Below are 13,842 nucleotides of genomic sequence, written 5' to 3' on the forward strand. Positions count from 1 at the left end.
ACCCTTCTGCAGAGCTCCACGTCGAAAATTCATTCAACTACAGGACTTGGACCTTTCGAGGTGTCTAGCACTTTCAATATTCCAGTAAAAATGTCTTTCCGATAGGGAATAAGTGCTGCTTGCACCATCACTGTAGTTTTTATATTGTGAGTAAGTCCAGTATATGGATCCTACAAGGTTTGTAAAAAACACTCAAGAGCTTTGAAGATCTTTGTCTGCAGTCTTCATGATACATCTGCTCACCAGTGTCCAGCCAAGATCACTGGACCAAATGTTCAGTATACCACCATGACATCATCCCTGATGTACTAAACGTACCTCAGCTAGACTCAGGTACCATTCACTCCAGGAGAAAGTGTAGTCAGATATCAGTACAATGGTCAGCTGGATCAGCAGGATGTATGGACCAGGTAGGTTAGTGACCTTGACCTAAAGCTTTCAATGCCCAACATCTCACCAGCAGAACCTCATGAGGTTCAGGATCTGGGCTGTGGACAAAGTCAGGACATCCAACATCCACCATGTGGACCATAATCCTCTAATCACAGTTTTTAAACCGTGGCTCCCATCCTTGATGGTGCATGCTTTAAAATGGACGTGCAGAAGCAGACTCTCAGTGAATGAAATCTGATATTGTGGACAGTATATCTGTTTGTTTTGGTCATCATTGGGAGTGAGGAAGGAGATGACTTTCATTCTACCTGAGGGAAAAACAAAAATGTTCATTCATTAAAAATGCTTTAATTGGGGTGCTGGTGGCCTAGCGGTTAGTGTGCGTGTCCCATGCAGGGAGACTGTAGCCCTCCAAGCGGGTGGCTCGGGTTTAAATCCGACCTGTGGCTCCTTTCCTGCATGTCATTCCCCATTCTCTCTCTCCTTTATTTCCGACTCTATCTACTGTCCCATCTCTAAATAACGGAACAAAGAGCCCAAAAATAAATCTTTCCTCAGATTTGTCTCTTTTTAAGGTTTGGCCTATTATTTTGACTTTGTCTAAGAATATTTAGCTTCTTTCTAGTAAGGCTGTTTTTGCTTTAAAGTCATGAAGTCCATCACACTGTCGGCTGGTTCTGTGTCAGGCAGGTTAAGTTCTGACAGGGTCGGGGAAATAGGGCGCAGGGAAGGACCCAAATGCAGAAAAAAATGGACTCACATCTACAATAAAATGATTATTTTCCACATTTTACAGCCTTCAGGAAGGTCAGGGTTCAAATACAAACACTTCAAAAGAAAAAACACAAGATAGAACCAAAGCACACAATGATCATGAAGTGGTAAGAAAACTAAATGAAGCTGATGAGGAAAATGAAGACAGGTGAGTAGAGTAGAAGGGAAGGTCTGGGCTATTGAAACATAGAAGAGAAAGAGGTGAATTCTGAAGACCTCTGTTGGAGAAGTAGGAGAAACAGGAGAAAAGTACGAGTCCTGGGAGAGGTGAACATGGACTGAAGACTGAGAGTGATGTAAATGGCTGAGGATGAAAGAGTGAGCCTACAGAAAAGCAGAACAGAGCTTTTTGTCAATTTCAGATCTCACCTTCCATCAGCAGGATGTCCAGCTTTAAAGTTCACAGGGCGACCCACAGACAGGTTACTCTTTATGGACACACAGCTGGGTCCAGGAGTGTCTGGTCTCTGTTTCTGCATCCTGATACAAAAAAGTCCAACATTATGAGTTACTGTGAGCAGCAGATGAGACAGTGTTGATGATGATGATGATGATGATGATGATGATGATGGTGATGGTGATGAACTCTGAGCCAAGATATGAGTCTTTAAACAACAGAGACATAACATTAACTTGATTTTTAATTCTTACCTTCCATCAGCAGGACGTCTATCTTTGAACTCAATAAGGTGACCCTTAGACCGGTCACTCTTCATGGACACACAGCTGGGTCCAGGAGAGTCTGGTCTCTGTTCCAGCATCCTGATACAAAAAACAAATATTATTAGTTACTGTGAGCAGCAGATGAGAAAGTGATGATGATGATGATGATGATGATGATGATGGTGATGATGATGATGATGATGATGATGATGGTGAAGGTGGTGATGATGATGATGATGATGATGATGATGATGATGAAGGTGGAGTGATGTGAGTGTTGAGCTGTGACATGGAGAAGAGTCATGGACAGTTAGAGATCCTCACCTCAGAGCTTCATGTTCTTCACACAGAGAGGTTTTAGAGGGAGGGACTCCCTCCTCTGTGTCCTCACACTGATCCATAGCAGAGCGCCCCCTGCTGGGAGAGCTGCACTCTGTCACTACAACAACACTGATGGAGTTCAGCTGCTGAAGTCACATCCAGTCAAAGATCTTCAGCTGTTGAGGAAACAAAGAGATGAAGCTGCTGATTCACCTTCATCATCATCATCATCATCATCATCAACTCACTGTCAGTCTACACACATCACATCTACCTGGTTCATCATCATCATCATCATCATCATCATCATCATCATCATCATCACCTCACTGTCAGTCTACACACATCACATCTACCTGGTTCACCTTCAAAAAGGGAAAGCGGCACCAGCAAAACCATGGTTATCCTATGGTCCAGCGCGATTGCTGGGCGCTCTTCTTTGCTGCATTTTTCTAACAGTTTTTGGGTACGCATAAAAGTTTAAACATTTTCAACTTTTATGATCAAGAAGCAGAGTCGCAGCGATCGTCAATGTCACAATATAAATCTATCTACTAGAATCACACACTCTGATTTCACTGCTGTAATTCTACTTATAGAGCTGCATAATAAGGTCTGTGCTGATCTCTGCTGCACCCACAGTGCAGTACCCTTCTGCAGAGCTCCACGTCGAAAATTCATTCAACTACAGGACTTGGACCTTTCGAGGCTTCTAGCACTTTCAATATTCCAGTAAAAATGTCTTTCCGATATCACAGAGGCTCAAAATCCCGATCTGCCACTGAACGTCGCAGCGGTGTAAACTCTAGTAACCTCCGCTCTCTGCCATGGACGCCACTAACGCATGTCAGTAATGCAAACCCTCTTCTTATCATCATAATATATCGTCCTCCGAAATCAGATAAACATTTTATCACTGAGTTTGCAGACCTCTTATCGCAAATTGTGCCATCATTTGAAAGAATTTTAATTCTGGGTGATTTTAATATCCATGTATGTTGTCTGTCAAAACCACTTGTCTGTGAATTTTTAAACCTGATTGAATCATTTAATTTTGCACAGCATGTCTCAGGTCCCACTCATAAACATGGCCACACTTTGGACTTGGTCTTGTCTTGTTGTCTTCCTGTTAACAATTTGGAAATAATGGACCCTTGTCTTTCAGATCACAGTGCCATTATTTTTAATGTGTCTCTCTCTGACCTGTCATCAAATGGTCTCCTCCCCATGCATTACTCTCGTTACTTTAACGAGAGTAATGCCACTGCCACTGCTCAGCTGCTTTCTTAGCTGCTCAAGATACTCTGTCCGTTGAAAATATTCCTACTGAACTCTGCACTGAGGATCACATTCAATTATTTAATGCTACCTGCTCCTCAATTCTCAACCATATTGCTCCTCTCTAGATAAAAAAAACCAAAGCCTAAATCACAGCCTTGGCTTAGTGAATCCACTAGAGCCCTAAGGAGGAGCTGCAGACAAGCTGAACGCAAGTGGAAGCAGGATAAGCTTCAAATCTCACATGACATCCTTAAAGAGCGGCTGATCAGCTACCAAATTGCAGTCAAGGCAGCGAGAGCAAAACATTTCTCAGATATCATCTCAAAAGATCACCATAATCCTAAAGTCCTATTCAATATTATAAACTCTCTCACCTGCCCCCCCCTAGATCCTCTCTAGACACTCCCCTTAGTAGAGTAGAAGACTTCCTAAAGTTCTTCACTGAAAAAGTTGCTGGCATTAAAAAAATATCTCAGCCCCTACCAGGCACATCTCAGCCTCCCCGCCCTTCAACTGCTCTGCCCAGTTAAACTGTTTTGAGCCTATCACCTTAACCTCACTCAAAGAGACGGTTTTTAAAATGAAATCTGCCACCTGCCCCAGTGTACCTACCAAGCTCCTCAAAGATTCCTTTGATATTACCGGCCCTTTTATCCCCTCCATTATAAACAGCTCTATGTCAACTGGTGCTGTTCCTCCCTCATTTAAACATGCTATAGTGCAGCCCTTGTTAAAAAAAAACCCAACCTGGACCCCATACCACTTTTCAACTACAGACCCATCTCAAAACTACCCTTCCTTTCTAAGGTGCTAGAAAAGGTTATTCTGGAGAAATTGCTACCCTACCTTCATCATGATAGTATTTTAGACAAATTTCAATCAGGTTTCAGAGCAGCCCATAGCACAGAATCTGCACTTCTCAAAATCCACAATGACCTTCTGCTTACAATGGACTCTGGAAACTGTGCTTTCCTGATCTTACTGGACCTTACTGCAGCATTTGACACTGTCGACCACACAATTTTAATTAATCGCCTGCAGCATTGGGTTGGTGTTGGGGGCACAGCCCTGACTTGGTTTACATCATACCTGAACAACAGAACCTTCTCTGTAAACTTACCTAACGCCACATCCTCCCAATCTGGTCTGAGCTGTAGGATACCACAGGGATCCATCCTAGGCCCTCTACTATTTTCACTATACATGCTCCCATTGGGTCAAATTATCCAGAAGCATAACCTCTCATACCACTTCTACACAGATGACACTCAGCTTTATCTACCGGTCAAACCAAACAATCTCGCAGAACTCACCTCTCTTATACAATGCCTTGAAGGCATAAAACACTGGATGGCCCATAACTTCCTACAATTAAATGAGTCAAAAACCAAAGCTGTTCTTTTTGGCCCCCCCGGCATCATCAAACAGGTCGCCAACAGCTTAGGTCACTTATACAGCCACATTAGGCCCCACGACAGGAACCTTGGCTTTATCTTCAACTCAGGCTTTACATTTGATCGGTAGGTAAATTCAGTTGTCAAATCCAGTTTCTTTCAGCTCCGTACAATTTCCAAGCTAAAACCTATCCTCTCATTCAGTGACTTACAGACAGTAACCCATGCGCTCATTTCATCCCGGCTTGACTACTGCAATTGCTGGTCCAAAATGCTGCAGCAAGGCTGCTGACTGGAACCAAGAAGAGGGAGCATATCAGTCCTGTCCTAGCGTCCCTTCATTGGCTCCCAATACGATTCAGAATCGATTTTAAGATTGTGTTGTTTGTTTTTAAAGCCCTGAATGGCCTGGCCCCCCTTTATATTACCAACCTCCTCAGGCCGTACACCTCGTCTAGGCGCCTGAGATCATCAGACATGGGCCTCCTGGCTGTTCCCCGCTCACAGCTCAAGCTAAAGGGAGATCAGGCCTTTTCAGTAAAAGCCCCTAAACTGTGGAACAGCCTCCCTCATTCCATCAGGTCTGCACCCTCTGTTGACTCTTTTAAGTCCTTTCTTTATATATGTATATATGTATACATATATACATGGCCAGGCACCATCTTACCTGAAGGAGCTACTAGTGCCGTACTGTCCCTCGAGAGCGTTGCGGTCCCGGAGTGCAGGCCTGCTGGTGGTACCTACAGCCTCCAAGTGTACTATGGGGGGTAAAGCCTTCAGTTATCAGGCTCCTCTCCTCTGGAACCGCCTTCCAGCCGGGGTCCGGGAGGCAGACACAGTCTGTATTTTTAAGAATAGACTTAAAACTTTCCTTTTTGATAAATCTTATAGTTAGGGCTGGTGCTGGTGTAGACCAGCTCCTAGTTATGCTGCTATAGGCTTAGACTACCGGGGGAACTGGCACCCTGAGCTCCTCTCTCTCTCTCTCTCTCTCTCTCTCTCTCTCTCTCTGTCTCTCTCTCTCTCTCTCTCTCTCTCTCTCTCTGCATATACAGTACATCATATTACTGCATGTATCTATCTATAAATCTCAGTCACTAACCACCTACTTTCCTGGGAGCTCTTGAGCTCTCCTAGGCACCTCAAGATCATTGGTTGACGGCTTGCCAGAACAACCCCCCCCACACACACACACACACACCCCCTCCCCTCCCCACCGGATTGCTGATGGACGGTCTACCTCCCCCCACCCCCTTGCTCTCTATCCCTCTTCCTGCATCTTATCCCATCTTTCCCCCTATCCCTTTCCAAGCCCGGCGCAGTCTAGGCCTGTGAAGACTGTTTCGTCATGAGCCGGGGATCCGGCCGAAGATTTCTGCCTTTTAATAAGGCAGTTTTTTCTTACCACTGTAACTTTTGCTGCTTTGCTAAAGTGTTCATGATGGATAGGCCGGATCTTTGTAACATAGCAATAAGTAAGGTCTTTTTACCTGCTTTTTGTAACATAACAATGAGTAAGGTCTTTTTACCTGCTCTTTTGTAATGTTAACAGACAAAGAGTAAGGTATTTTACCTGCTTCTTGTAAAGTGTCTCGAGATAACACTTGTTATGAGTTGACGCTATACAAATAAAAATTGATTGATTGAATTGATATATATATTTCTCTCTTGTGGACATTGTGATCTCAAGTTGTTTTTTCTTTTTTAATGTATTGTACATCACTTTGGTTAGCTGTAGCTGTTTTTAAATGTGCTTTATAATAAATATGACTTGACTTGACTTGACTTGACTTGCAGAGGAGTGTTTGTGTTGCTTGGCAACCGTCCAGTTTCAGAGAAGTTGTGGAACCAGTTGAGCTGATGGAGTGATTATTTTTAGTCCTAACTGATGAGGACAGACTCCACGCCCTCCCTCTGCTGTGTAAAACTGTACTGTTAGCATGTTAGCATGATTAGCATAGCCTGCATGCTAACTGAGAGTCATTGTGTTCCCTGCACTTCTACTATAGTCAGAGCAGCTAATGAACCTGGTGGCTAACTGTTAGCTCACAGCTCTTTTGACACTTAAATCAAACAGAGAGTCTTAAAAACAGTGAAAAGTGTCTCTTACCTTCTCTTACCACGGAGAACAGATCTGCGTCAGAACGAGACAGAGTCAGAGTCCTACTGAGACCAGGAAATACCGCATCTGGCAGGTAATCAAAGGACACACCCTCCATTTCTCCCTGAAGGATGTTTGAGTTTATTATTTTAAGATTCATGAGAAGAAATTGTGTGTGTGATCAGAAGCAGCAGAGATCGTCTTCATGTTGAAACCTCAGCTGTCAATCAAGAGAAGAACTTTCAGACTGTTATTGAATTAAAAAAAGAACTTGAGTTATTATTGACCATCGTCCTTTTTAAATGATCTTCAGTGATCGATAAACTTCTGTGTTTAACATGTTTTATTTAATTGTCTAAAAACTGTCGACAGTTTCACAGTGAATGATCATTTACATCGTTAGTCAATCAATGGAACGCTCTTTGAAATTAATGAAAATCAAAATGTACCTGGTTAATCTGAATCTACAAACTAACTATCAAGTGTCAGTCACAGCCAATCGAAATCTGTTCGTGTTCACACCTGACGCAGGTATGACTGCACTAAAAAAGGGACTACTACAGGTGATGTACAGTACCTGTGTGTCACTGCTGAAGCTCCCCATGCTGACAAACTACAATAACTAACTTCCTGTTTCCAACACCTGCATACTAGGGATGTAAAGATTAATCGTGAGGCAGTTAAAAATCGATTCAAAGGTGTCAAGGTTCACTTTGATGCTCTGAAAAACTGAATCGCAGTACTTTTTTTAAACAGTAGAGGGCACCATCTGTTCATGCTTCTCTTGTTTGACTTCCTACGTCACTCGCGTGAGCCTCAGCACCTGAAGAGCAGAGGTGGTTGGTTGTAACCTGGTTGTAACAAGCAGTCTTTATCATGACAGCTGCGGTGCAAGATGTTGAAATTCGGACCACACCACCGTGAAACATTTTGGCTTCCTCAAGAGACAAAATGAAAGAGGTGAGAAGATAAGAGAAAAGACAAAAACTGTGTGCAAATATTACAAGAAGACAGGGAACTACACAAATAGCCCAACAAACATGATGCAGCATTTAATCCACAACACAATGAGAAGCTCCAATCAACTCCTCTTGTTAAAAACACATTAACAGGCAGACCCACACTGACAAGCCGGTTTGCAGCCCCTCTTGCCCAAACGATTGCAAGAGCAAGAGAAATTACGAGGTGCATTGGTGTTTTCATGGCAAAAGGTTCCGTAGTTGAGAATGATGGGTTTGCTGTATCAGCATCATGAAGCTCTACAAATCATGTGGTAAATCAAGTGGTCTAGCTCTGCATCTCCAGGAGTTATTCGGTCAAAACCCACGGTGGATGAAAGCCTGGCTTGTGCTCAGGCACATATCCTAGGGTAACTATAAGGTCAAAAATATATTCTGCAAAAATTAAGCAGCCCCAACCCTATATAAACACATACTTCATATTCTTTCTTTTCTTGGTGTACACTTTTTGCATAAAATAATTTTTAGTTAATTCTTCTGGAAAAAATTTTTTTAAATATATTGTTAGACTATTGAAGAATGTAACCTAAATTGCTAGAAAGAATTTAGATAGTTTGTTTAAATCAGAATTTTAAGTTATCTTTCAAAGTGTGCACTAACTTTTCAGTTTAATCCAATTATTTTTGATTGTTGTTGAATTGTTCAGAATTGTTTTTATTTAAACTGTAATGTGATATTGATGTATCACTTATATTTTGTTATAGTAGGCTATTGGTTTAATCCAGTTTCTTTCAACTGTTGTTGTTGAACTGTTTTCATTAAAATTGTAAAGTGATAATGAAGTACTGTGATATTTTGTTATAGTATTTCACAAAATGTTGGGATGTTTCAGTTCACACACACACACACACCTGCATGCGCATATGTGTATGAACACTTTATGAACACAGCTTGAATTATGGTAAAAACTATTGACGATTGCTTTCATTGCATACTGAACTCTACATTTAATGATTAATCAATAAATTATTAACTCGCTCTATGATGTAATAAAATTATAACATTATTAGGAGAATAATATTTAGCCTGCCCCATAATGTAATAACTGACCAAAAAATGCAAAAAGTTACTACGTTTTGGGCTCAGCATCTTGTTACATTATTGACCAGTTCTTACATTTTGGGTTTTATTACATTTTTCTTATTACATTTCAGGCTCAGCACTTTTGTTACATTATTGATCAGTTCTTACATTTCGGTTAGTTGTTACATTTTGGGATCTAACAGGCCCAACAGACTGAGGAATCCCCATTGGTTAGATCAATCTGACACAGCTGTCTGACTGGAAGGAGACATTCAATAAGAGCTGATCATAGAGAATAACTACAGCAGACAGAGTTTGTCTTTATAAATCTATCTACTAGAATCACACACTCTGATTTCACTGCAGTAATTCTACTTATAGATCTGCATAATAAGGTCTCTGGTCTGTGCTGATCTCTGCTGTGGGTGCAGAGGAATGTTTGTTTTGCTTGGCAACTGTCCAGTTTCAGAGAAGTTGTGGAACCAGTTGAGCTGATGGAGTGATTATTTTTAGTCCTAACTGATGAGGACAGACTCCACTCCCTCCCTCTGCTGTGTAAAACTGTACTGTTAGCATGTTAGCATGGTTAGCATAGCCTGCATGCTAACTGAGAGTCATTGTGTTTCCTACACTTCTACTATAGTCAAAGCAGCTAATGAACATGGTGGTTAACTGTTAGCTCACAGCTCTTTGACAGCTCTTTTGACACTTAAATTAAACAGAGAGTCTTAAAAAACAGTGAAAAGTGTCTCTTACCTTCAACACGGAGAACAGATCTGCGTCAGAACGAGACAGAGTCAGAGTCCTACTGAGACCAGGAAATACCACAGTTGGTTCATCAACAAACCAACAGGTGATCAAAGGGCACACCCTCCATTTCTCCCTGAAGGAAGTTTGAGTTTATTATTTTAAGATTCATGAAAAGAAATAAAAGTGTTTGTGTGATCAGAAGCAGCAGAGCTCGTCTTCATGTTGAAACCTCAGCTGTCAATCAAGAGAAGAACTTTCAGACTGTTATTAAATAAAAAAAAGAACTTGAGTTATTATTGACCATCGTCCTTTTTAAATGATCTTCAGTGATCAATAAACTTCTTGATCCCTAAATGTCTTGGTCTTGTCTTGGTCTAGTCCTGCCTTGGTCTTGGGCTTGACTCAGTCTCGATCCCTAAATGTCTTGGTCTTGTCTCGGTCTCGGATTACTCTGGTCTTGGGTATGTCTTGGTCTCGGTTAGTTTGGTCTTGACTACAACACGACATGAATCTCTGTGCCACGATGAAATCTCTGTTTCCAACAGTTCGTTTTAAAGAAACTTTTTAAGGAACTAGATGAGAAAACGTATTTCTTCTGATCAGCTGATTTCACACATGACGAAAACACAACAAACTTCAGTAAACACGAAGTTCAGACAACAAACAACGAACATTTGACAGATTTGAAACTGCTCACACTAAACTAAGATCACTTCACATCTTACAGTCAAGATATTTAGAATTTAACTGATGAAAAAAGTAATTTATCTGAAAGATCAACATTCAGGGAGATTAAATGTCTTACTTCATCATTACACAGTTTGAGTGAGCAGAAAAAGGTGGATTAAAAAGTTTTTCTTTCAGCAGGAGAAAAAGTGACTTACCTCTTCAAGGGTTAGCAGGGGACTGAGCAGGTGGAACTTCAGTGTGCTGAATGTTCTGTTGAGCCCTTATGAGCTCACAGACAACAGACGAGCATTCTACTGGTTCCGATTCTACGCTCAGCTCCTTGTTTACCTTTGAATCTAAACACTTGGTGACTTTAACATGGAGTGAATTATATTTAAACCGCTCCATTTAGATTTTTTGGATTTGGATTTGGAAGATCTTTTCTGTCCCCGAGGGGCAATTTGGTTTGCAACAGAGGTCCATACAGGAATCACATAAAAACAGCACTAAGACATAAATACACACATAGAAACTTGACTACCATGGATATCATCATGATGGATGTTAGTGAGATAAGGAACACAAAGAAAAGTACAGGCAACGACGCTTACAGCTCATTTAAAAACCCAACCGCTGATGGGACAAACGACCTCAGGTATCTGTTGGCCCTCCTGACATGAGTGAACCTCCTCCCTGTCGGCAGAAGACTAAACTATTAAACTCTATGGTTTAAACCTCGGCACATGGATTGACTAGAACTTGAATCATGAACAGAACACTAATGGAAAAACAACACTTTTAATGTGGATAACACACTGATGATTTATTCTACCAATCTTTTATTGAGTCCATTTGAACCTTTTCTTTTAATTTATGGTAACCTTTCAGTGCACAACAAGAATAATCTGTCAGGATTATTAAAACAGCCGGAGGAATAATCGGCACTCAGGAGCTTTCCTTGTCAGATATCTAGAAAAGACAAAAAGTGAAGAAAGCAAAGTCGATCTTGTCCAGCTCTGCCCGTCCTCTCTGTTCTTCTCCCCTGTGGTCGGAGGTACAGGCTGCCCGGGGCCGAGAGCAACAGATGCAAACTTTCCTGCAGTTAATGCTCTTAATATTGTTTAAGTCATGAATGCCCTTTCCAGCAGCACTGTGGCACTTTTTATGATATATTGCTTCTGAACCATTCCTGTGTAATTTTTAACAAATAGTGACATTTTTCTTTTTCTTGGTTGTATTCCAGCAGGTTGTGTTGCACTGACTCATGTCTTTTTATGTGTTGTGTTTTGTGTCCACTGCTGTAAATCAAATTTGAGTTCCAGGGACAATAAAGGTCTGAACTGAACTAAAACTTTAGCAGTGGTGTAGTGCAGGTATAGGCAGTTATATGGAGTATAGGCACTGGCTGTGCGCTCAGGAGCTTTTGCTCAAAGCGTTTTTGCACTGAGAAGAAAAGTGCTGCACGTCCGTCCTGACACTGCTCCGTTACTTTTTACTGTAAGTTTTATATTTGAGATTGTTTATTTCCCGATCAGACATGGAGCGAGGAGGATGTGAGTATGAGACACGATCCGTAGGCGGCAAAACTCAGTCTCAACATGCATGAATCTCTGAGTCAAGGCAGATTCAATGGTCTTCTCAGACAACCTGCGTAGGCAGGGAATCAAGCAGCAGCCACATCTAATACTGAAACACAACAGATGATGGCAATAAAGGCTGAGGTGAAGAAGGACTTCCATTTACCAAACAATGAATTAAAAAAAATTCCAGGCCAAGTCTTCAACACCATGGTTTTCTGCTAATTCGATTGATAATGCCTCTAAGCCTTGTAACGCCCTAGCAACAGAACCGTCTGGTGCTGTGTTGGTAGGAACAAATGTGCAACATTGATTACCGAAGAGCTTACAAACACCGCCTTTTTCTGCCATGAGCATGTCAAGTGTGATTCGATTCTGCCAGGCCATTTGCATAGCAGCATCCAACTGTTCGGCTAAGCCCTGTCACGTTTGTGGTTAAGGAAACGTTGTTGTACACAAGGTAATTGATCCAATCTACGTTTTTGTTTATGGTAACCCACCAGAAGAGAGAGGATTCAAAACCTGCTGCAATCTGGTTTCTGGCCTGAAATTGTTCAGGAACTCCGCGAGGAACACCTATGGCGTCTATATAAATGTTACTGTGGTTGAAACCAGTGTCGAAGAGAGAAGCATCAGTGGTACTGCGATTACTGCGATTATTAGCTGTTTTATTCTCTGTTAAGTAAAGCAGCCTAATTGGAAGCAACAAATTGACCATGGTTCATGTGCCAACCCAGTTTTGGGGTAAAACAGATCTAAGTTTTTATACCACCGCACCACCAACAAACATCAGCTCGGGGTTCAATCTGGGAATTAAGTTGTGCTGAGTAATCCGTGTAGGTGTATTTACTATTGGTGGCACAGCCTACATGTACAGAGCCAATTGATCTACGATAACATTCAAAGGTGACATCGGTTGTTGGTTTCAAGAAGAACGGTGATCTGGGGGAAACAGATAATGTAACGTCTTTGGGTGAACAGCCAATGCATACAATGGGTACCTTTAGCGTCAGAGTTCAGATTTAGCGCAAACGGTACTAAAGTCAGGGTCGGACGGCTTCGTGCGCAGACATAACAGTCAGAGTTTGCTGCACTGTACAAGGCACCCATTGTAACCAGGTGTTACCTGTTGGGAAGTCCATCTCTTCTTCAAAAGGTTCTCTGGTGTTTGTACTTGTACGACATTCACACTGGGGGACCTAGCGGTGGGTAAGGCTGTGTTTACTGAGGAGGTATCAGAAATTTTTGAAGCCAGCTGAGGCTTTATTACCTTCAGTTGGAATGAGTGTCCTTTCCTGTCTGAACGATGCCCAGGTACCAGAAACCTGCATCATCAGATGAAACATCTTTTATTGTTATTTTGACAGATACACACTGTGTGGTGTAACAGGATGTATAGGGTACATATTGCTTGGTTATGGACCAACGGCTACCACAAGGTGGTTTAGTCTATCTGAATGAGCAACAACGTCGTCCCAGGAGTAGCATGGTTGAGGACAGACCTATTTAAAATTTGTAATTACTGCTGTGCTCTCCAATGTGGCGATTCTGTTAATTGTATCCAGCCATAGCCAGAAAGTAGGTGTTGTGCCTTAGGTCACTATGACCTGTTTGGGCTGAGGAGTGACGCTGCGCTTTTTACATCCGTTCTGAGTAAAATTATGTATGTGGACCTGGAGGGGTCCGCGAGATGTATGTGTCAGGTGTAAACTTACATCAAGGGTCAAGTCAGTGAAGTTGGTAGTCTGCTCGGGCTGTAAAACATGAGTCTGTATGTTGAACCGGATAACGGGAAACATAATCAACATTGTAAAAATGAACAGAATAAATACAGTGCCCCGAAGGCCACATAGACCAGGTTGTCGATAGGGATGCCC

General features: G+C 41.8%; 1 protein-coding gene across 2 annotated transcripts in view; it reads right to left on the minus strand.

Moving 5' to 3' along the window:
• LOC132974898 (NACHT, LRR and PYD domains-containing protein 3-like) overlaps positions 1–13,842 on the minus strand; it is a 184,150-nt gene that overhangs the window by 142,007 nt on the left and 28,301 nt on the right. Inside the window, exons 1-2 of one of the 2 annotated variants that reach the window (XM_061039220.1) lie at positions 9,726–9,832; positions 2,155–2,327 (exon numbers count right to left, since the gene is read on the minus strand). In XM_061039220.1, the coding sequence (XP_060895203.1) occupies positions 2,155–2,231 (77 nt within the window). In that variant the 5' untranslated portion in view covers positions 2,232–2,327; positions 9,726–9,832. Of the gene's footprint in view, positions 1–1,536; positions 1,648–1,818; positions 1,930–2,154; positions 2,328–9,725; positions 9,833–13,842 lie in introns of those variants that run through there. The other variant, XM_061039217.1, reaches the window with a different exon arrangement.

Source organism: Labrus mixtus, chromosome 5, assembly GCF_963584025.1.
Source record: "Labrus mixtus chromosome 5, fLabMix1.1, whole genome shotgun sequence".
NCBI classification, from domain to species: domain Eukaryota; kingdom Metazoa; phylum Chordata; class Actinopteri; order Labriformes; family Labridae; genus Labrus; species Labrus mixtus.